The 25,156-nt window shown below is 42.3% G+C and overlaps 1 protein-coding gene across 1 annotated transcript in view; it reads left to right on the top strand.

Moving 5' to 3' along the window:
- The window catches only part of LOC308304598 (teneurin-2-like), a gene marked incomplete at both ends in the record, with an annotated part of 147,239 nt that overhangs the window by 105,788 nt on the left and 16,295 nt on the right, over positions 1 to 25,156 (top strand). Inside the window, 13 exons of the mRNA XM_080749225.1 lie at positions 921 to 941; positions 2,687 to 2,940; positions 5,021 to 5,175; positions 5,805 to 5,906; positions 7,571 to 7,744; positions 9,177 to 9,414; positions 10,492 to 10,715; positions 12,180 to 12,322; positions 12,979 to 13,154; positions 16,717 to 16,952; positions 18,137 to 18,244; positions 19,390 to 19,578; positions 23,917 to 24,145. Of these exons, the coding sequence (XP_080605351.1) occupies positions 921 to 941; positions 2,687 to 2,940; positions 5,021 to 5,175; positions 5,805 to 5,906; positions 7,571 to 7,744; positions 9,177 to 9,414; positions 10,492 to 10,715; positions 12,180 to 12,322; positions 12,979 to 13,154; positions 16,717 to 16,952; positions 18,137 to 18,244; positions 19,390 to 19,578; positions 23,917 to 24,145 (2,249 nt within the window). The remainder of the gene's footprint in view (positions 1 to 920; positions 942 to 2,686; positions 2,941 to 5,020; positions 5,176 to 5,804; positions 5,907 to 7,570; positions 7,745 to 9,176; positions 9,415 to 10,491; positions 10,716 to 12,179; positions 12,323 to 12,978; positions 13,155 to 16,716; positions 16,953 to 18,136; positions 18,245 to 19,389; positions 19,579 to 23,916; positions 24,146 to 25,156) is intronic.

The raw sequence follows: 25,156 nt of genomic DNA, 5'->3' as shown, positions 1-25,156 counted from the left end.
CTTTCTCGTTCTTGACATTTCGTTCATGTGCCTGATTGTTCGTGGAAAGAAGCTTTTTTGCAGTCTGTTGCTAGTAGCTTTGAGACTGCGGTGAAAAAAGTACTACACATTCTTTACTTGTGCAGAGCTTGTAGATTGTGCAGACTTTTTTATGAGCCAATCACTTTCACATGGAGAGGGAGGGTCGGAGTGGGAGCAGTGGTGGAAAAAGTACCATTTTTTTTTTTACTTGAGTAAAAGTGCCAATACTGCAATGTAGAAATACTCTGTTAGGGTGCCCTCACACCAAAGTACCTATGAGAGTGGAATCCGCGTTCCGCCAATGCATTTCAATGAGAAGGGAGCGTTTTTTGCAGAAATCCTCTGCTGGCATGAAACCGCTTCACTCTCATTGAAATGCATTGGCGGACCACGGATTCCACTCTCATAGGTATACTTTGGTGTGAGGGCACCCTTACAAGTAAAAGTCTGGAATTCAAAATGTACTAGAGTAAAAGTATGGAAGTACTGGCATCAAAATGTAGAATGGATATTTTCAAATAGCGTACAGTAGGTTCATGTATGTTTTATAATAATATTTTCCTCTTGAGATGTAGTGGGGTAAAAGTATTGAAAATAGTGTAATACTGAAGAAAGTAAAAAAATACCTCAAAATGCTATATAAGTACAGTACTTGAGTACATGTACTTTACACCACTGAGTGGGATGGAGAGAGTGAAGGAAGGGAAGAAGAAAGGATGAAAGGAAAAGGAGAGAGCGGTGGAGTGGTAAAGTTTATTTCTTCATTTGTGTTTCGCTAAATGCTTTACAAAGTAACCATGAATGTTGTCAGCCTCAACAATGGGAAGTAGTTTTTTGTTCTTTTTGTCGTCCATTGTTTCATTGTTGTTGTTGTTTTCTCTCTCTCTCCCTCTGTGCAGAAACAAAGACTTGAGGCACGGGTGAGTTGTCTTCATAATAATCCCCATTGTTCTGTTTTCTCTAGCTAACATTTCTAAATGATTGCATTCTGGAGAGCTGGACATACCGTCAATTCAATTCAGTTCAGTTCAAATGAGCTTTATATTGGCATGAGATAACATACGTTTACATTGCCAAAGCAAGTGTCATAATATAATAAAAACTGTTGAAAATGGGGGGGCGGTGTGCCGTTTCAACTCTTCGGTGTTTAACCCATTTAGGCCTGAACACATTATGAGGCAATATTTTATGCTTTAACTATGAAAAAATAGCAGATATACAAGCTCACAGCGCGGCACCGAGTGCCGCGCTGCGAGCTTGTAGATCTGCTATTTTTGAAAAATCGTGAAAATTAGACTTTTGACCCGATTCTATAAGTGTCTTTTGAATCCTTCTAAGGTTTTTGGAAAAAAAACCTATGTTTCTATGTCAGCAATCTGGCCAGCCATCGTCAAAGAAAAGGTCCTTTTCACTTAACTGGAGCTCAGTTAGTCTGTTCTTGAGAGACTATTATGTCAGTGGTTCGCAAACCTTTTCATGTGAAGGACCCCCAAAATGATATTTATTTGGCCACGGACCCCTATTTCAAAATATCTAGTTCCATCTAGAATATACATAATATCCAAAGATTTGCACACATTTTCACGGCTTTTTCAAAAATAGCAGATCTACAAGCTTGCAGCGCGGCACTCGTGCCGCGCTGTGAGCTTGTATATCTGCTATTTTTCACTGGTTAAAGCATTCAATCATTCTAGGCCTAAATGGGGTAATTTTATTTTCCTGACAATTTCCTGCAAATGCATTCTTTCCCTGTTTTTCCTTTCTAATCTTTATGGAAAATGAAGCAAATGAAGTAAATTTAAACTCAGAAGTCAGAAGTTCATAAAATATCAAAACTAGCTGATCTATAAGCTTAATGTTCTACAAATCCCCTGAAAATCTACTGTCTTGCCAATGGCAGGACTTGTGACGTTTTGAAATGGCACATCTGTATATACATTTGGAGGGCGTACAGCATTTTGTAAACAGAGCTACAGTGTGTCACATTTCATTGTTATACACATGTTACAGCAGCAACCTTTTGCAGTCGTTTTGGGACAAATAGCAGCATTTCTTTCTCAAAACGATTTTAAAAAGCCTCTAAAATTAGTTTAAAGAGGCGTTGCCATAGTTTTGTACTTTTTCTCGTTTTCATGTGTCTAGGAGGTTGACAGTACTTCATTAGACCCCCTGGTGTGGTTGATATGAGCAATTATGTATTGCCTTTCTGTTTGGGTTTTAGCTGTAGGCTGCCACCTTGTGGGGTCAAACGTGCCGGTCCAAAAACACAAATACTTATTACATCACAGAATCAACCCCTCCCCTAATTACCATTCACCAACATACGTGGGTGTGGCTAACTTCAGCTGGGTCACCACCCACCATGACAACCACGCATACCAATGAACTGGTGGGTGTGGCCACATAAAAACATAATTTTAACTCTTTCTGTACACTTTTTTGGAAACAATCTTCCTCCTAGTATAATCTTAATAGTAGATAATCATGTTTTATAGGGGGGGAAAATCATGGCACCCGCACTTTAAAGGTAGCAGCTCTGTTTATGTGTGCAGTAGATCTCAATGGTTTGTACTGTCACACCATCCCACTACTAATTATTGGTCTCTCGTATTGTCAGACCTAGATTATTTACGTTTCCATGCTTTCTCCTTGTGCCCTCTTCCAGTAACAACCCCGCCCATAAGTACTACCTGGCCGTGGACCCGGTTTCTGGCTCGGTGTTTGTCTCCGACACCAACTCCCGTCAGATCCACCGGATCCGCTCTCTGAGCTCTGCCGGTACCGGTGGCTCCAGTGGGAGACAGCTCCTGGAGAACTCCCAGGTTGTGGCCGGTACTGGCGAACAGTGCGTCCCGTATGACGAGGCCCGATGTGGGGACGGAGGAAAGGCCAACCGGGCTACTTTGATGAGTCCCAGGGGTTGGTATCAGTCATTATTATGGTCTGATGGAGTTCTGGAAGGGACCCATGTACTTTGTTAAACTTAAACCGGGGACGTGCTGGGCCCCTGTTTCAGCCCGGGAAAAAGAGTTGTAGAGGCCCTCATTGCGCGCTATGTGACAAGCCAGTGGGCCAATTACATGAGTTATATTTCGTCGTTGTCGGGTGGAAACCTTGTATGTCCAAAACCGTTTGTTTTGTATTTATCATTTTTAAAATGATTTAAACGAGTGAAAACAGCCGATCTACAAGCACACAACGCCTCGCACTGCGAGGCGTTGTGTGCTTGCAGATCTGCTGTTTTCACTACTTTTGTGCAAACAGTTTAATTTTTACTTTTGTGCAAACAGTTACATTTTTTCCTAATGGCCGGCCTGGACTGGCCAGGAATGAAGCGGCCGTTCGGTCCCGCTTGTCCCGCTTTTCCCAATGGCCAGCACGTCCCTGACTTAAGCGTTACCATTTCATGTTCTCTTCCAGAAGGCTTATAGTTCATTTTCATCTGAAGTCCCTTTGGCAGGTCACAATTAAAACAGAATGGCACAAGAAACAGTAAGAAGGAAGAAAATACAGGACACATACAGTAATACCATACAACATTACACTAGTAAGACGCTTCAGGGCGTATATCGGACCAGTTACCCATACCGGTATACGGAGACCCCTGCATGATAGTCAACAATGTGATGTCAGAACATTACCAAATATGGGCATTCCCGGATATGCCCTTAATATTAATGACATCGGGACAGGGATCTCCATATATGGGCATAAAACGGACAAGGATGTAATTAATTTGCAAGTGTGACTTTTGATGACATCAGTGATCTCCATATATGGGCATAAAAGGGACATCAAGCCAGAGCGTAATGCAAGTGTGACTCGTGATGACATCAGCGACCTCCATATACGGGCATAAAAGGGACATCAAGCCAGAGCGTGATGTCAGAGCAGCAAACCCATTCTGTGGTTCCCCTTACATCACAGTGAAATCAGAGCATGATGTCAGAGCGACAAAAATGTTCAGTGGCTCTTTAGCATACTTTTAATGGTACTTTGCAGGTCCATTCCTCTTGCTGCGTCCATGTTGTAAATAATTTGTATTTGTTGATGACATGTATTAATGTGTTAATAGTCTATGCTCTGTTGAAGAATTTAATACATAGGTCCACAATGGAAACACTTAAGTTCACAGGACCTTTTCTTTGTGTAAATCCTTTTAGCCTTAACATTTTACTGTAGCTCTGTGCTATTTATATTTTCTCAAAGAAAGCTGACTTCCCGAATGCGGTGAGACAAAATGGAACCATATCGTACAATCTCATATCGAGGATATTCTAGATTAAATGGGACCATACTATTCTATTATGCAATTAAATGCAGCCTCTGTGATTCAAGATATATTTTTAACACGTTCCTTAAAGTTGTATTGGGATCCAATATCACGCCAATCCATTCACCTCTGATGTGATTTGATCTGTTGTGAAACAAAAACATTCATTAGTGATTCCTGTAAGCCAAACTTTCTACCAGGGCTGGGCGATACGACTTCAAATCAATATCACGGTTGTTCCTTTTAATTTGTTGTGCTGCATTGTAAGTCGTTACTGTCTGAACGTAGTGTTTTTGTTATGTGTGTGTCTTTTGGGGAATGAGAGTATTTGCTAACTCAAGCATTCACTGCCAAGAATATTTAACCAAACCACTAACCACTGCCAGGCAGATATTTTACCTTTTTTCCTTACCTTTTCAAGTAGTCTCGGAATATCATTCTATTTTACGATCGATCCCCCAATCGTTCACGGACACGGACACGTTTTTTGTGCTTCCGTACTGCGCTACTTACTTTCTATTAGTTAAATATTAATGTTAGGGCCCATGTCGAAATATAATAACATCTTTCTTTGTTTTAACCCACATTCTTTCCTCTCATTGTCTGTCCTTCTATACCTCTGCTTTCTGCCTCTTTCTCTCTCTCTCTCTCTCTCTCTCTCTCTCTCTCTCTCTCTCTCTCTCTCTCTCTCTCTCTCTCTCTCTCTCTCTCTCTCACTCTGTCCAGGCATTGCTGTAGACAAGTATGGCGTCATATATTTTGTTGACGCCACGATGATTCGCAAAGTTGACACAAGCGGGATTGTTACCACGGTAATAAAAACCAACGACTTGACAACCGTTCGTCCTCTGAGCTGCGACTCCAGCATGGACGTAACACAGGTTAGAACACACGCACGTCGCACACACGCACACAAAGCCCCATTATATCCAGCCAGAGACAAGCACCAAACCACAGCGGGATCTTTCAACCATGGATCCCCTTGTCCAATTAGCCAACCGTTGTGACAGATACACAAAATACAGTATATATACGGTATATAAATTAATTCATTTTTACAGGCACATACTGTATGTACACAGTACACACACTAACAACGACATGCATCACACAGATTAGTATATAGTACACATCGTCACTGTCAGGCAGGAACCTCGTATCTCCAAAATGTGAATGTTTTTTCGTAAAGCAAAGCCCTGCTTCATCACACAAGACTGTCACGCAGGACTAGTGAAAGTAGCAGATCTACAAGCACACAACGCCTCACGGTGCGAGGCGGTGTGTGCTTGTAGATCGGCGATTTTCACTAGTTTAGATCATTTTTAAAATGATAAATACAAAACGAACGGTTTTGGACATACAAGGTTTTCACCCTGACAACGACGATATGCTGCTGCATGCAGGAAAGCCCACATGCTTTTACACATTTCTGACATGATTTCTGACCTATTTCTCTCTCTCTCTCTCTCTCTCTCTCTCTCTCTCTCTCTCTCTGTGTGTGTGTGTGTAGGTTCGTCTGGAGTATCCTACAGACCTGGCGGTGAACCCAGCAGACAACTCTGTCTATGTGTTGGAGAACAACATCGTGCTGAGAATCACACAGGACAGACAGGTTAGCACAGTGCTTTTCATAGTGGGGGCTGCCAGGGGGTCCAACATATGTAGTATTTTTTAATCATAAAGAAATGCATAGAAATTGTCATTTTCAATTCAAATTCAATTTATAAGAAAATTGTGCCAGTTTAACCAGTTTAAACCTGGCATCCCAAAATGAATGAAACATGTTGGAAAGAGTTTAAAAAATAGTAGTAGGGGCCGGGGTCGCCCGCCGGCCTACTGGTCCAGGCGCATACCACATAGGCATGGATGCCTGGCGGTGTCGCCGGTTCGATTCCTGATCCGGATGGCCTTTGCCGCGTGATGCTCCCCATCTCCCCCCCATTCCCTGTCAGTCTACTGTCCTATCTAATAAAAGTCCAAAAACAAATCTTTGAAGTAAACGCATTGCGTTGTGAGCTAATAATAGATTTTCACCGTACTTTGTTTTAAAGCATTTTACAACAGCCAGAAGCTATGGCGCTATTAGGGGAACCTTGGCATGGAAAGGTTTGGGAACCCTGGGAGGGGGTTACCATATGGCATAAGAGGCATTGTTGTCATTAGCGTGGATGTCCTCCTCACTAAATAAATAGTAGTTACCTACTCCTCCCGTGAGGGATATTCAGTATTTGCAGCCCAACCCAGCTGCTTCGCAGCCCACAAGGAGCGCGTGAGCAATTAGGAGTTAAGAGTCTTACATCGACATTGCTATCCTGGCTGGGAATCGAACCAGGGACAACCAGGGGAACTGGTTCCTCCAGGCAGGCTCCCGAACCATTCAGCTATGGCCGCCCCCTGTAGGAAGGCTGATGGAACACACAGAGATTAGATAGTTCAGGGCAGTGTTTCTCCAAGGCCCTTGAAGGGGTGCCTGGGGGTCCCCAGCCAAATGCGTTAATATTGCATCAAAATCAGTTTAACAACTTTACAACAAATATAATAAGTTCTTTCTCATGGGTTCACAATGTGTCGTGTTGCAACGCTCATATTGTGAGCTTGTAGATCTGCATTTTTCATCTAGGGCAGGGGTCTTCAACAGGGGGTCCTCAGAGTTACTACAGGGGGTCCTCCAGATCTTTGTGTGATAAGATTTTTTTCCCTACACTACCACTTGAACCCTAGTATCCCTATTATGTGTGGACTGTGGAACATTAGCCAAGAATAACCAATCTACAAGAATGGCCGATCTACAAGCTCACAACGCCTCGCGCTGCGAGGCGTTGTGAGCTTATAGATCTGCTATTCTTGGCTAAGAGGTTTGGTGTAGAGGGAAACGAGCAGTCAGACTAAGTATTGATGGTTCAAGTGGTTAAATGTCTAAAAATACACATTAGACCAACAACCTACACTGATGATAGTGCTGTCAAACAAGTCTACTCTGTCTAAGAAATCTATGAACATTTTTCATTTCCAACACAATTTTATACAATATGTAGTGAGGGTCTCAGCTTTATCACTCTCTCAGCTAAGGGATCCTTGGCCTGATTGAAAACGTTGAAGACCCCTGATCTAGGGGGATCAGACACATTTTGGGGTCCTTGCCATGAAAAAGTTTGAGAACCACTGATTTCGGGTTACATGTTTGGAAAAGAAAGCATTCCAAAGAAATCAATGACAGACCCTGACTAGTAGTAAAAAACAGTATAATAAGTAGTGATATGTGTTGATTGTTTGCAGGTCAGCATCATGGCAGGCCGTCCCATGCACTGCCAGGTCCCTGGCATCGACCACTCCCTCAGTAAGCTGGCCATCCACTCAGCTCTGGAGGGAGCCACGGCTATCGCCATCAGCCACTCTGGGATGCTCTACATCGCTGAGACGGACGAGAAGAGGATTAACAGAGTCAGACAGGTTGGCCGTTTCGCGACCCATCACTTTAATAATGTGTTCCCGGTCTTAATGGGACCATGCCGGTAGTCTGGCATGACTATGACATGCCTACCATTTTCCAGAGCATACCATAGATTATTTATGTATTTATTTTCCAAGTACGCTATGAAAATCAACTTGCAGAGGCTTGAAACTTGCTTGAGATTGCTTGCCGTTAACTTTTTGTCAAAGTGGTGCTTTTGTTAAAAGTGCAGAATTGATTTGAGAGGCATCGCCAAAAGATTGTCCCTGGAGAAAAGACAGTTTCTCAAACAAAATTCAAATACCCATGACTTCTTTAGTGGCAACGAGTCCAAAGCAACAACATTCTTCTATACCATTCAGTCTACCCATTTGTGTCTGCCGGTGAAGCAACTACAAATACTGTTGATCTTCTGTTCTATGCTATTGTAATACTTCCAATTAGAGCAGCACAGGGAGAAAGAAAGATCTCTAACTAGCCCCCATGGCAAAGCATAGCAGCCAATTTGATTTTAAAGCACAAGCAGCAGTGCTTCATGATGATTTATATTCTTGGTTGGTTAGAATGATGTCAAATCAGTCAGGTACTTTATGGGAGTCCTGCTGAATGTATCTCTGGAAAAATGTAAAAATTCTCTCTTACAAGTGAAAGTCCAGAATTCAGTACAATATTGGCATAAAAATATACAGGATATGCAGAATGTCCCATTTCACAAGTTCTCAAATGTCTAAATGTATCCAAATATTTTGAAACAAATTACATTATAATCAAAATCTACAAAGTAACTAGTAACTAAAGTTTTCAAATAACTGTAGTTGGTTATAAAGTACAATATTTGCCTCTGACATGTAGTGGAGTAGAAGTAAAAGTACTGAAAATTGGAAATACTCCAGTAAAGTAAAAGTATCTCAAAACTGTACTTACTGTAAGTACAGTACTTGAGTAAATGTACTTAGTTACTTTCCACCAATGTATCTCTCCATAAATCAGGATACTTTTTTTTTTATCAGACGATTTTGCAACCCATTATTCACACATTGCCAATTATCTAATGTCCTGGGCACTACACTCCGTCTGCCAACAGACTGACCTCATGCTTCCCTCTATGCATGAGTAGTCCAAGTTGCTTCTTTTCACCTGACAGGGGAGAGTTTCCCCGGCTGGACGTATCGCGTGGAATGATATGATATGATATATAGTACTTTATTGTCAGTTCACACTGAAATTTGTCTTGCGACACATTACAACACATTATTCCAACCAGTTCCTTTCCCCTCCATCAGGCTGGCCAGGGGGAGGCAGTATAGAGACCAGGATTACTGCATGTTTTTTGTGAGCGTACCTACCCTAGGAGACATGGGGAGAACATGCAAACTCCACACAGAAAGGCCCTTTTTGACTCTGAATGCACTGGGTCTGTCGTCCCTTCAGGTAAGCCCCTCGGGTGAGATCTCCCTGTTCGCCGGGGCCGCCTCGGACTGCGACTGCAAGAACGACGTCAACTGCAACTGTTTCTACGGCGACGACGGATACGCCGCCGACGCCGGCCTCAACGCCCCGTCCTCATTGGCCGTTTCCCCCGACGACGGGATTGTTTACATCGCCGACCTGAATAACATCCGGATTCGGGCGGTGAGAAGGAATCGTCCGGCGATCAATCCGGAGACTGGTAGGTGACAGAACATCTTTATTCAAGTCTATTCTCACCCAGTATATACTCAATAGTACTCAATGTCAGGTGCGGGAACCACCAGGGGTCTCTGGAACCAAATGGACCCGTAAAGGCCTGTCCATACTCTCTCCGCAAAACCGAACTTTTCGTCTGAAAAGTCCGGTTCAACTACAAAATGACGTCACTCGGAACTTCTGAAAAGCATTTCCCCGAATTAGAGTTCGGAAAGCTGCACGTCGGAAAGGTCGGAACTCTCCGACGAAAGGTTTGTTTTCGGAGAGAGTATGGACTGACCTTAAGGGTTGTACACTCTCAGAGTTAAATTAACTGAAAGTGTTGATTGTGGTCCCAGACATAATAATTTCAATCAAATGGGGGTCTATGGCCTAATGCAGAGGTTTTCACCACTTCTCTGAGGGAGTTCCAGGTGGTCGCCAGTTAAAAGATGGATGGTTAGGGAACCAAATGGACGCTAAGTTTTGGGTCTGAGAGGCTAAATGTCATCAAATGGTGGTCCGTGTCTCTAATGCCAACTAAATAATGGTCCTGGATGTGAAAGAGGTTAAAAACCTGGCCCACGGTGGTGCAGTGGTTAGCACTTCGCCTCACAGCTCGAAGGTCCTGGGTTCGATTCCCGCCGGGGGAAGCTGTGGGCGCTGGGGGCGTGTTCCTCCACCCGCGTCATCAGCACCCACACCCTAGGTGGGGTTGGCGATTGGGCCTTTCTGTGGTGAGTTTGCATGTTCTCCCCGTGTCTCCTTGGGCATAGGCCCTCACACAAAAACATGCAGTAGTCCTGGTTTCTATACTACCTCCCCCTAGCCAGCCGGGTGCTCCCCAATGTCCCCTGGCGCAGCAGGGGGAGAGTGGAAACCAGGACTACAGGTTAGGTAGTCACCGGGTGAGAAAAATGGGTTACAAAAACCGTGGGATAAAAAACATTTAAAAAAAAAAAAAAAAAAAAAAACACTGGCCCAATCTATATCATACTCCGGGGGTCCTTGAAATAAAAGATCTTGAGAATCAATGAACTAAACAAAGAACTATGCCCCCCCCCCCCCCCCCACCCCCCAGGCTTCTACGAGGTGGCGTCTCCGCGGGAGCAGGAGCTGTACGTGTTCGACGAGGGTGGCGTCCACCGGCAGACGGTCAGCCTGCTGACCGGCCAGCCCGTCTACAACTTCAGCTACGGTACGGACGGCGAGCTCAACGCCGTCTCGGACAGCGCCAACGCCAGCCTGAAGATCAGGAGAGACGGAGCCGGCCAGCTCCGACTGGTGCTGCTGCCAGAGAACCAGGTAGAAGAGAGTGAGAAGATATGAGACAGGATAGAACAGCCTGATTCATACTTACCAGTAGTTACGTGTTCACTAAGGCCTTTTTTCTCGGCTGAAAACATCAAAGTGCTTGCCTAAAGCAGTGGTTCTCAAACTTTGGGATGTGAAGGTCTCCCCTTAACTTTGACAGTGTACAAATGGGACCAAATGGACCCGTTAGCGTCAGAGTTACGGACTTGTAAGCTTCAATTTAGGCCCCCCTAAAGGAACTTAGACAGTCCCTGGAATCCACTTTGAGAACCACTGACCTAAAGAATGCTTTGAAAAGCCCAAGTTGACATTATTATAGCTCTCAGCAAGCAGAGAAAAGCACCACGGTTGAACGGGCGAGCACAAAATAAATGCTCACACTGCTGGCGGTTTCCAAAAAAGCACTCCCAACGTAAACATTTCAAAACATAAGCTGCTGCGCTCAGGAAAGAAATCAGGGTTGAGATAGCATCAGATCAGAGCCGATATACAACTTTCAACTTTCATATTTGTCTCACTGATGAAAGTTGGATAACATTTTATGTCGTGCCGAGGCAATTATTTTTCATCCCTGAGGGGAAATTGAGTTATTACACGAGCCGAAAGTGATACTGCAGCAGAGAGAAATTGAAATATAAATCAATCTATTTGACAATTCAGAAATAAGAAAACTATCACAGCTCCAATAACACCTCAGAGACCTTATCGTGTGCAATAATAAGGCAGCAAGGAAAGAAGATAATTATGCACAAGTAATACATACAGTACCATACAGTAGAATAGTCACCTTTAATATTTATGTTGCACAGTTAATTATGCTCTAACCAACTAATGTGCATTATGTAATTCAGAATGTAAACGGGCGTAATACTGATGTCATAAGGAATATTGAATGTGCATACAATGTGTACAATATCAGTGGTGCAAAGTAGTTAAGTATGTTTACCAGTTATTGTACTTTAAAGATGGAGTGCCATGACCCCCCCCCAAACATGATTATATTAGGAGGAAGATTCTTTCCAAAAAAGTGTACAGAAAGTCTTAAAAATTATGTTTTTATGTGGCCACACCCACCAGTTCATTAAGTATGGCTGGTTGTCAGGTGGGTGGTGATCCAGCTGAAGTGAGCCACACCCACAGTGTTGGGTGTATGTATGGTAAAAGGGTAGGGGATGATTATACGATGTGTAATTAACTCAGTTTTTTTCAGTTGGGCCTTTTGACTCGGAGGCTTTTAGCTTTCAGGAAGTAACCAACAATACACAGGGAAGGCAAATTTGCACATTATAACCCCACATGGGGGTCTTTTAGAGTAATGTTAACTCCATAGAAAAAAATATAAAACACAAGGGACATGTGGGCGCCTGTAGAGGTGGGCACCTGGACGAGTGGCCACCAAAGGCACAGCTCATTTCACACTGGGTGTGATTTTTCTGTAACGTTCTGTCTCTGTAGGTAGTGACCCTGGCTTTGGATCCAGCTGGTTCCCTGAGGTCAGTTTCAGCTTTTAACCAGGAGGTGGCGCTGATGACATACCACTCCACCACAGGACTTCTAGCCTCCAAATCTGATGAGACTGGCTGGACTAACTACTACCAGTAAGTAATCTAACTAGTAAGACGCCTCAGGGCGACATGCAACCTCGAGGTCACGCCATGTCTTGGCCATCTGGCCAGTGATGTATATCGGACCAGTTACCCATATGGAAACCCCTGGTACCCATCCATGTACTGTATATGGAGATATGCTGTGAGAGCCCAAACATGCTTACTCAGTTATTCGTTATGTGAAAGTCCTATGATGTCTATGACATCTGACATCATACCCTTTTATGCCCATACATGGAGATCCCTGTCTGTAGAACCAGCCGTTAGTGTGGAGTGTGGCCGATGTGGCATCCACATATGGGCATTCCCATTATGAAGTCCTGTTTAGATATGGGCTTAATATTGATGACATCAGGGAAATCCATATATGGGGATAAAAAGGATTCTATTAGTGTGACATCACCGTGAAGCCAGAGCGTGATGTCAGAGCGGCAAACTCATTCTGTTAAGAGTTGTTCCCCTGACATCACAGTGAGATTTTTCAGTTTTTCGAGGCTGTTGCCACTGGGTCCCTGCTTAGATCTCTCTCAGCTAAGGGGTCCTTGGCCTGAAAAACGCAACGAAAAAACGCACCAATTTGCAACCACCTTAAAGTTTTCCACCCGATAGTGAGGATATTGACCTGTCTGTAACCCACTACCCTGCAGCTATGATGCTGAAGGTCGCCTGACCAATGCCACTTATCCCACTGGTCTGGTGGTCACTCTGAGGCGAGAGATCGACCAATCAGTTAACATCGACATGGAGAGCTCCACCCACGACGATGACATCACCCTCATCACCAACCTGTCTTCAGTGGAGGCCTCCTACACGGCTGTCCAAGGTAAACTCTATGCTCAACTATAGCTCCAGTGTAGTCTATAGCAGTATTTCTCAAATGGGGGTGTGTGTACCCCTAGGGGTACGCGGGTGTACTGCAGGGAGAAAAACTAGAAAATTGTGAATATTTGTTTTACTGTTATGGTTAATGATAAAACGTTGAGATGGTGTGAAGCAGCTCATCTGTACATTTCTAAACCAAATTACATCCTTGACTGGTAGGAACTGTTATTGAATAGAAAGCAATGTTTATTTGCCATTATGCTGTTTTATTTTGAACGTATTGGTATTGGAACTGGACTTGATGTCGATTTTGCTGTAGTCAGGGAAAGGGGTACTTGGCTTCGGAAATCAGTCTAAGGAGGTACTGCAGCCAAAAAAGATTGAGAACCACTTTTTTTACATTTTGTTTTTGGGATTGTATGCCTTTATTGATAGGACAGTAGACTGACAGGAAATGGGGGGAGAGATGGGGAGTGACACGTGGCAAAGGTCGTCCGGATCGGGAATCGAACCGGCGACACCGTCGAGTAATGGCAGCTGGCATTTCCATTCACAGAAATATATTTTAAAATGTAATTTCTGCTAAGCAGAGCTAAATATGCTTAGATGATCTTTATTTATATTAGGATAAATATGCATTATGCGTGATGGTAAAAATGAAGTGGGGAGGAGGCTTCACTTCCGCTTTATCCCATACTCATCATCTGTCTTCCGTTGCCCCAGACTATATGACGGGAGCATTTGCAAATCGCGGGAGTCAACAGTTGGCCACGCGAGACTATTTGGGGGGGACGTCCATCGTATGTACTTCCCCCGGAAACTGTCTTTTTAGACCAATCACAACACAGATTTCATGCGCGGGGAAGGTAAACGGATCTGTAAATCCTCACTTATTTGGATGCTACTTCCGCCAGATTCTAGTATTTCTGTTAAGAGACTCAAGCGGCTAGGTCTCGCATGCCTCTAGTGTTATTATCTTTGGGCATTTTGATCTAAAACCAGATATTTAATGTTTAATCTGAGATAGTATTCTTCATGTTCAATGAACTTGAGATAGTATTCTTAATTCTCATTCTTAATTTTTCATTATGTATCGCCCTCCTCTGCTCCTCTTGTCTGTTCATCAATCTCACTCTTTCCTACTGCCTCTCTCTCTCTCCATCTCTGTCATTATTGATGCCTGCCTTTGCTAGATATTCAATGATAACAAAAAAAACATCTATTTCCACTAATGACCAACATTCATCTCTCTTGTCATTTTAGCAGTAATGCAATACAGATTATTAGATTAGTTGAAAACTCAGACAAAGATGATTACATTACAGGTGAGATAGCTGCTTGTTGGCCATTAGTAGTAGGAAAAAGCCATTTCTGGAGAGAGAGCTGCGTGCCACTCTTTCTAACTGTCTCACAAAGATGGGTATCACGAAACAATGTATGAGAGAGATAGATGGTAAAGAGAGATAGAGAGAGAGAGAGAGAGAGAGGGTGGTGAAAAGAAAAAAGAAAAAGCTAAAATCTGGATATCGTCGTTGTCGGTTGAAAAACTTGTATGTCCAAAACCGTTCGTTTTGCATTTATCATTTTAAAAATGATTTAAACTAGTGAAAACAGCCGATCTACAAGCACACAACGCCTCGCGGTGCGAGGCGTTGTGTGCTTGTAGATCTGCTGTTTTCACTACTTTTGTGCGACGGCCTTGTTTGATGAAGCAGGGCTTTACTTTGCAAAAGAACGGATTCATTTGAAACTTTGAAAGATACAAGGTTTCAACCCGGCAACGACAATATGATACTTCATTTGGTATGTGATTAAGCCCTGGTACAGGCTATCGATGACTGACATACAGTTTGCTGTTGATGTTCTCTAAAAAGAGATTTCTTTTCACAGAAACTTTGAGATTGAACATGAACTGCAGTATTTTAAATGTCCTCCCAATTTCACTTCTTAAGTTTGAACTTTCTCTCTCAACTATATCTTTAACTCTTTAATTGACTAACACATTTTCCGCATTACCCTCCTGTTTTTACCCATCAACCCTAAGGTTTGACAGAAGATGTAAACACATGCAGTATGTATTTCATTCTCTAGGTGCCCAGTGCTCTATTCTATTCTATTCTATTCTATTCTATTCTATTCTATTCTATTCTATTCACCTCATTGGAGACAGGGCCTAATACCAACAATATTACTGCTAATGTGCAATTCTATTCCCACAGAGAATGTGCATACTGTATGTTTCTGTCATTAAGGTGAAGGATTGGTGCCATGGTTGAACTCTTAACGCATTTCCTCCACGTGACTTGAAAAATTGTTGTATTGTCGTTCTTTTTCTGTTTTTCTCTGTCTTTCTGTCTCTCTCTGTTTGTCTCTCTCTCTCGCTCTTTGTGTGTCTCACACACACACGCGCACACACACGCGCGCGCACGCACTCACACACACACACACACACACACACACACACACACACACACACACGCGCACGCACACGCACGCACGCACGCACGCACGCACACACACACACACACACACACACACACGCACACACACACACACACACACACACACACACTCACATTCTTTACCTAAGTAAAAGTATTAATACTGCAATGTAGAAATACTCTTCAACGCGTTGCGATGCAGCGCGTTGTGAGCTTGTAGATCGGCTATTTTCAAATTGCCTAGGTATAAAATAGGGCTAAAGTGGATTAATGTATATTTTATAATAGAATCATTTATACCTGCAAAGTACCCGTATTTTCCGGACTATAAGGCGCACTTAAAAGCCTTTAATTTTCTCTAAAAACTACAGTGCGCCTTATAGTCCAGTGCGCCTTATATATGGATCATTCATTGACATTGACATTCCCTTTAGCACAGCTCCATCTGTTGGATGCATAATGCAACTGTAGCGTCTATTATGTGCGCCTTATAGTCCGGTGTGCCTTATATATGAAAACAGTTCGAAAATAGACCATTCATTGACAGTGCGCCTTATAGTCCGGTGCGCCTTATAGTCCGAAAAATACGGTAACTAGTAACTCAAATTTTCCAATAAATTAGTAAAAGTACAATATTTGGAGCCGAGATTTAGTGGAGTAGAAGTAAAAGTGTTGGAAATTGGAAATACTCCAGTAAGTACAAATTCCTCAAAATTGTACTTAAAGGAGTAGTTCACCCCCACATTTATTTTAATTTTTATTGATTACTCATGCCATGGAGACTTGAGTTCAATAATATTGTTTTGTATTTGTTGCATTCCTAAGACAAAAAATGTGATCATAGTAAATTTACCCCCATTGATTGCGGATGGGGACCCAAATGCGTGGCCCTGGAAGGGGACCCAAATGCATGGCACTGGATGGGGAAACCGTCAGGGTAAATATCATACAATAATCATTTTCTTTGTCTTAGGAATGCGACAAAAAACAAAAAATATTATTGAATCAAGTCTCCATGGCGTGAGTAATCAATAGAAAAAAAGTCATTTTGGGGATGAACTACTCCTTTAAGTATATATATTAAGTATACTTAGTTACTTTACAACACTGTTTGTCTCTCAGACCAGATCCGGTCCATCTACCAGTTCTTCTCCAACGGCACCAGTCAGGTGCTGTTCTCCAGCGGGTTGCTGCTCAGCTTCCACCCAGAGCCCCACATCCTGGCGGGCTGGGCCAGCCCCACCGTGGGCCGCCGCAACGTCTCCGTGCTCACCGACGGCGGCATCAACTCCCTGGAGTGGAGGATGAGGAAGGAGACCATCAAAGGAAAAGTCACCGTGATCGGCCGCAAACTCAGGGTGCGTGCTGTGTGCGTGCGTGCGTGCGTGCGTGCGTGCGTGCGTGCGTGCGTGTGTGTGTGCATTTGTTTTGCACAAAAAACATTCCTTGGGCTACAAATGGCCCCAGAGAACTATGGTTTAGTGATGAAAGTGATGAGTCATCACTTTTCACAGTTTTGTGGGTGTTTTCTGGGGCCATTTATAGCCCAAGGAATGTCGTTTGTGCAAAACAAAATGCTTGCAATGGATTCAGCATCATGACAAACCCCTAGTTAGACCCCTCACATCCTACTTAAATACCCAGAAAAGAAAATCTGGGTATTTTCCTCCTGTATAGAAAGTCGAAGGGAGCCCAACTTGATTTGGCCGCTGTGGCGACCCCAAAGGTTGCAGACTCGGGCGCCCTAGCCAAACCATTAGAGCAAGCCCTGGGCTACAGTACATCTGTGCAAAATTTGGCACTTTTAGACTGATTAGCACGAAAAATCCCTAAGGCCTCCTACTACCTGGAGAATTAACCCTACTGAAACTATTTGAGTGCCCCCATGATCTTTCCTATAGAGCCACCCTCAGGCCAAGATGTCAACTTTGCACATAATACTGAATATCCCATAATCTATTCGATTGCAGCATGGGTTTAACTAAATAGCAAAGTACACAATAGAATCCTATGTGTTAACTAAGCTTTGGATCATTCAAGTGCATTTGTATCGTCTCAGATTTAAATGAACACTAGGTCTTCACTGTGTAGCCACCAGTCATCTGAACAACTGCAACACTTTCCTTCCTCACTCTCTCTCTGTCCCCATCCGTTTTTCTCTCTCTCCCATACACACTCACACTGACACACATAAACTCGTTTTATCTGCTCTCTCTCTCTCTCTCTCTCTCTATATATATATATATATATATATATATATATATATATATATCGCCGCTGTCGGGTGAAAACCTTGTATGTCCAAAACCGTTCGTTTTGCATTTATCATTTTAAAAACGATTTTAAACTAGTGAAAACAGCCGATCTACAAGCACACAACGCGTTGTGTGCTCGTAGATCTGCTGTTTTCACTACTTTTGTGCGACGGCCTTGTACGATGAAGCAGGGCTTTACTTTGCGAAAGAACGTACAAATTTGAAACTCGGAGATACGAGGTGTCCACCCGACAACGATGATATATATATATATTTCCCTCTCTTAGGCCCACGGTAGGAATCTGCTGTCTCTAGATTTTGACAGGACAACGAGGACAGAGAAGATCTATGACGACCACAGGAAGTTTACTCTGCGTATCATCTACGATGCTCAGGTAAACACGAGTTGTCACGAGAGAGAGACTCAGTTAGGGCTGTCACGATATGACATTTTACATGACGATTAATTGTCACTCAAATAATTGGCGATTAACGATTTAATTGTGTATTTGTTGTTGATAATTACATTTCTGTTTGGCTTTTAGGCTTTGAAGTTGCATATGGCAGATATGACACTTAACCTAAATACACAAATAAATTACTGACATATTTGACAACTTACTACTTAAAAAATAACATTGATAGTGGAAATAGCCGATCTACAAGCTCACAACGCGTCGCAATGCGACGCGTTGTGAGCTTGTAGATCTGCTATTTCCACTATTTCTGACATTTTTCAACATTCACGATTATGACGATTATGACAAAATAATTGCGATAATGTCAAATAATCACGATTAGACGATTATGTAATAATTGTGACAGCCCTAGACTCAGTATGTCTACAGTCCACACTCGCGGCCCTTTGCACAGCCACACTGAGTCTGATTTCTTTGCATAGAAGAAAAAGAAAAACAGACGACAACGTTTAAGCGAACACGCTTCTGTGACCTTGCACACCTACTCCGAAAGTGTTCTGTAACAGTGTGTGAACTTTTCAAATTACATTTTTAAATCGGTTCTGATGCATTAAAAACTGAATGACCAATTAATAATCACATTGGACACATTGTGCAAGGACCTTAACAATGTTGCAGTGTTTGTGTTTCAGTGTTGTTGATGTTTGTTAAATGTAACGAACATTACGTTCTGTCTAAGCAGAAGTGATGCTGATATACTAATGCTGATATACTGATATACTGTGACTTGAACCTTAATAAACGGCGTATATATACTGTATATATGTATTCATCAGGTTTGATGTGGTTTGTGAGCAGTGTCATGTATGTGATGGAAAGATTTACACACAGACTCAGGATACAAAAGGAGCTGTTTCTTGAAAAATTGGAGAAATGGACTGAATACACGTCGGAAGAATTACACCATGGAGGATTGATATGGACTGAAATATTACGAAGAAAATGATGTAAAACATTGACCCTGTGAATGTCTGTGCATGTGACAAAATAAAAATTAAGTAAAAAAAAAAAGAAAAAAAAACAATTACGACCAGCGACTAATAACAATGAACCCCTTCCAGGGCCGTCCAGTGAGCTGGTTGCCTAGCAGCAGTCTGGCGGTGGTCAACGTGTCCTACTCGCCTACGGGCCGTCTGATTGGTCTGCAACGAGGAAGCATGAGTCAGAGGGTGGAGTATGACAGCTTTGGACGAATCGTTACCAAGAGCTTTGTAGACGGCAAAGTCTGGGCCTACAGCTATATGGATAAGGTAAGGTTATCCCTAGTCCATCAGGCAGGTGCACACACATAGACATCAAAGGGGGCTTGAGCCTCTGCCCTTTTATCCGTCTGTAAAAAGTGCCCTATCCAGAACCACGAAGGCAGTTTTCAATATGGTGAAAGAAATGCAAATGCCTCCTTTCCATGCCATAACTGAAGGCAGCATTCAAGAGAATTTGTCCAAACGTGTCCAAACTCTTCTGAACTTGAATGCAGCATCTTATGTTGAAAGAATTGCCCTCTCTGCGTAGAAATACATGCCGTACGCCACATCTCCAGTATTTACTATATGCTTAGTTCAGTGTAATATCAGGCACCGAAAATATCAGACCTCCAAGCTCACAACGCATTGTGAGCTTGGAGATCTGCTCTTTTAGAAATTTCAGCCCCTGCCTCTCTAACATTCTCTGCGCGTCCCTGGTCCACATTTTTATTCTTCACCTTGATCCCTTTCCATCCCACATGGGATTGCACGGTACTTACATCAAACAGCTGCATAATCAGCATCTTATAAGCCATAGTATATGAAATAGTATTAACTTTATCTTTCGGGATATGCATTCCTTCACATTCGATCTGAAATGGTGAGAATATGCTTTGTCCAAGGGTTGCCTCAGATGAATATCTTGTAGTGTGCATTCAGCCCAACATACTTTACACCATGTCTCCTAGAGTGGGGATGGTTTTACTCCCAAAAGATAGATAATATCTCTGCTATGAACCTGGCATTATATACTCGAAAACCCCAAACCCCAGCACCCTAGTCCAGCATAAGCAGACTTGATGGAGCGTGGTGTAAGTACAGTTGTAAAATCCATATCTCTCATACAGTACTTCTTTTAGTATTAGTCTTACTGATAACTCCCTCTAAAGCCTTGATTCGGAGAACACTGTAGCTTTGAAAGATCATAATGGTCATCTAGGTGGAAACCAATATACAGTATAAGAACCAGTGTAGTCTTTCTCCCCGAAACGAAACAGATGGACTGAGATGGGATTCTAAAATGTATTGTTTGGGAGTTTTTATTTTATTTTATATATTGTCGTTGTCGGGTGGAAACCGTGTATCTCCAAAACCGTTTGTTTTGTATTTATCATTTTAAAAATGATTTAAACTAGTGAAAACAGCCGATCTACAAGCACACAACGGCTAGATCGGTTGTTTTCGCTAGTCTTGTGCGACAGTCTTGTATGATGAAGCAGGGCTTTACTTTATGAAAAAACATACAAATTTGAAACTTGGAGATACAAGGTTTCTGCCCGACACTGACGATATAATGTGTACTATTTACTGTATTAGTTGCCACTTTATACACAATTTCCACTGCCAGTAAAACAACCTGCATACTGTACATTCTCTTCACCCTGTTCTTCGGTTGGTGCATGTTGGAGAGAGGCCGTCACTCTGCCCCAATGTCGTTGAACACCAGCTAACTGTGCGTTTAATTACCCTGATACGAGCAAAATTTGATCAACAAAAGTATATTTAAAATCAATAGCTTTCTTGATGTCAGTATACTGCAGCAAGCACATTTATGCAGAAAAGCCTGTTTTAATTGATTTGTAATAAGTTTGCTGATTGAATAATCATGATCATTCAATCAATGCTGCCCCTTACTTTTTCCGTGCCAATTTCGTTTTTGATCCAAAACGTTTGTTTTCTCATTATTAGTCTCTTGTGTGTTTTGAAATGTAGATTCAGTACTCAATACATGAATTACTTTAATTTAGGAGACTGCTTGGGTCAAACGTTTGGCATCTGGCTATGGGAATCTTCATTGCCATTTGTTTTCATGAGTTTTGCACGTTTTAAACCTCTTAAGATTGTTTTCATCAGGGTTTTTTTATTTTATTTTATTTGATCTTTTACTAATATCACGGATACAGATATCCCAATAAAGAGCACTTTAAAAAAAGGTTTGGTTACAAAAGAAATACCCTTCATTCATAGCCTCCATCTTTTCAATACTAATGTCGTTTCATCAATTTCTGTAATATACCATCTGGATTCCACAACTCCATAGAGACTGCAATTTACATGACTCAGACGTCAGTGGGTTTGATGTCAGAACCTTATCTAGATGCAGCACAAGCCTCCACTGGTATCTCCTTTTGTAGATTCTATGTTTTTGATCAAATTGATATCGACTCGTTCCGTAGCTGCATGTTCCACGTGGCTCTGTACCTCAGGGCCACTTCATTAAGAACAAACACTCAGATTTATGAATATCTGCATACGAAAGGAGTTGTTGTTTGGGGTTTATTAATTATTCATTGGTTTTGCCGGCCTTCATTTGTGACATTTTGTCTCCACTTTGATTCCACGCTGCATACATTACATTACAACATGTCCAGTCCCGTTTGTGAATAATGACACACTTTTCTTTAGCCGTTGACAATCATTAGAATCATTTTTGTCAGTAGTGGTAGAATAAACAAATACAACAGTAGCTGTACTATTAATTCCAGTGATATTACTATTACTTTAACCCATTTAGGCCTGAACACATTATGACGCAATATTTTATGCTTTAACTATTGAAAAATAGCAGATATACAAGCTCACAGCGCGGCACCGAGTGCCGCGCTGCGAGCTTGTAGATCTGCTATTTTTAAAAAATCGTGAAAATTAGAATTTTGACCCGATTCTATAAGTGTCTTTTGAATCCTTCTAAGATTTTTGGAAAAAACCTATGTTTCTATGTCAGCAATCTGGCCAGCTACCGTCATGGAAAAGGTCCTTTTCACTTAACTGGAGCTCAGTTAGTCTGTTCTTGAGAGACTACTATGTCAGAGGTTCTCAAACCTTTTCATGTGAAGGACCCCCAAAATGATATTTATTTGTCCACGGACCCCCATCTCAAAATATTTAGTTCTAGGGACCACCCAGAAGCAAAATTTGAGTTACAGACGTTCGCTTTGAAAAATACATATATTCAAAGATTTGCACACATTTTCATGACTTTTTCAAAAATAGCAGATCTACAAGCTCGCAGCGCGGCACTCGGTGCCGCGCTGTGAGCTTGTATATCTGCTATTTTTCACTGGTTAAAGCATTCAATCATTTCTAGGCCTAAATGGGTTAAAACAGGGCCTGTTCACTTTTCAGCATTTGCACCTTCATAACCGAACAGGAGCAGTCTCCATCATTAGCAGTCCTACCATCCACTGGTGTGTGTGTGTTTGTGTGTGTGTGTGTGTGTGTGTGTGTGTGTGTGTGTGTGTGTGTGTGTGTGTGTGTGTGTGTGTGTGTGTGTGTGTGTGTGTGTGTGTGTGTGTGTGTGTGTGTGTGTGTGTGTGTGTGTGTGTGTGTGTGTGTGTGTGTGTTTGTCTCTCCCTTCTCTTTCCTGTACATTGAATCTGTTTCATCCTTGGCATTTCAGAAGGTCAAAATATCCCTTTAAGACTTCCCCTTTCTCCTCTTTTCATTTGATAGATTATAAGATTAACCCTGTGCCTTCCTGTTACAGCAAAGCCAGTGCTCTATGCTATCTTTTCTTTTTTCTTTTTTTTAGGTCAACTTTGTAATTAAGATCACTTCTGCTGTTGTTATGTGTATTCAACAAAGCGTATTTTGTTTCTTGGCATTGCACTGCTGCGGGGCTCAAACCTGTGACCTTAAAGTTACAGGGCGAGGGACTGTGGGTTGTTTCTCGTTAACTCCAGAGTTAACGCTCTTCCTCCCTTCCTTTTCCTTGCCTCTTCTTTCGTCTAGTTCCTGACTGCAATAGCTCCAGAGTGCCACAATCAAGTCCTAACACATTTCTTTCTTTCTTTCTTTCTTTCTTTCTTTCTTTGCTTTTCTCTTTCTTTCTTTCTTTCTTTCTTTCTTTCTTTCTTTCTTTCTTTCTTTCTTTGCTTTTCTCTTTCTTTCTTTCTTTCTTTCTTTCTTTCTTTCTTCATTGCTTGCTTTCTTGCTTTCTTGCGTGCTTGCTTTCTATCTATGTCTTTCTTTCTTTCCTGCTTGCTTGCTTTCTATCTGGCTTGTTTTCGATTTCTTCTTTCTTCTTTCTTCTTCTTTTTTTATTTTTTTTTATTTTTTATTTTATTTCTTTTTATTTTTTTATTTTTTTATCTTGCTTTTCTCTTTTCTATTTCTTTTCTTTTCTTTCTTTCTCTCTTTCTCTCTTTCTTTCTTTCTTCCTTCCTTCCTTCCTTTCTGTCAATCTTTCTTTCTTCCTTCTTTCCTTCCTTCCTTCCTTTCTGTCTTTCCTTGGCTCGTATCTTCCCCTGTCCTGTCCTTGCCTCTCCTCTCCTCTCCTCTCCTCTCCTCTCCTCTCCTCTCCTCTCCTCTCCTCTCCTTTCCCTCTCTCTTCTCTTCCTCCAGTCCATGGTGCTCCTGCTCCAGCAGACCCAGCGTCAGTATGTGTTTGAGTTCGACCCGACGGGTCGCGTCACCTCGGTGACAATGCCCAGTATGGCGCGGCACACCATGACCTCACATGTGTCTCTGGGTTTCATACGGAACACCTACAACCCCCCCGAGAGCAACGCCACCGTTATCCATGACCTCAGTGAGGACGGCAGGCTGACCAATGTACAGTACCTGGGGACAGGTACACCTCCTATAGCTACGTCATGCTCATGCACATGGATGGACAGTTTTATTAAAGAAATCAATAAAGCCATTATAATAGTACATAATAATACAACCTGGAGGTGTGCATAGTTGAGCTGCATGGTGCCTTTCATTTTGGGCTAGGAAGAAGAGGAAGGGACACCAACGTAACTTTCCCTATCATGCAATTCCAACCGGCAGATTCGCTGCACCATGGGTGCAAAACTGCAGCCGGAAGTTCGGTGGAATGCATTGGAGTCAATGGAAGCCTGTGGACTAAGCTCATGAACAAACACTATTTCTTCGCTTCTGGAAAATAAAAGAAGGCAATTCTTTTTCTGCTGTGTTGATTTTCAATGTGCGCACTGTGTAATTTTATAGAGGTATCTAAATAATATAAAGTAAGTTTCTGAACGTGTCAAGTATCGCAAGACTGTCCACCGTTTCCAGTCTGGCAACCAAATCTCGCGATACTTCCGAGAGAGAAACGATATCTGCCGCTGTTTAGAAAAGCAACTGATTGTAAAAATACCTGTGATATGTCTTCTTTTATTACCTAGAACCGATTATATGATAAAGGTCTCAGTTGTTCAGAAATAGTGTTTGTTCGTGAGCTGGTCCAGCCGGCTCCATTCACTGCCATGTATTTCATCGCACTGCCGGTGCGAGTTTTGGCACGTGTTTCCCTTCCTTCTATACTTTCCTTGATTCTGGGGCGTATGGTAGTCTGTTTTAGCCCAGGGTTTGGACATTTTCTGCACCCTCTCATGGACAGATTTGCAGCCTGCAGGCAGACAGACACAGCCTCATTACAATGGTCCCGCATCGCTTCGCGGCTCAACTGATATCAATAAATATTTCTACATTCAGCAGTGTGAAAAGGGGATGTTTACCGGGGCCTTTCTGTTTATCTTTTAGTGTCTGCTCACAGCTTTCGGGGCGACAGGCGCAAGAATGTATTCAGTTTTTTTTATTTTTATAGAATCTCTATTTTCCATTTTTATCACCA

This window comes from Nannobrachium achirus (genome assembly GCF_963921795.1).
Source record: "Nannobrachium achirus genome assembly, chromosome: 19".
In the NCBI taxonomy this organism is placed as follows: domain Eukaryota; kingdom Metazoa; phylum Chordata; class Actinopteri; order Myctophiformes; family Myctophidae; genus Nannobrachium; species Nannobrachium achirus.
The sequence above is the reverse complement of the archived record's forward strand: the minus strand, read 5'-3'. Positions and strand labels throughout refer to the sequence as shown.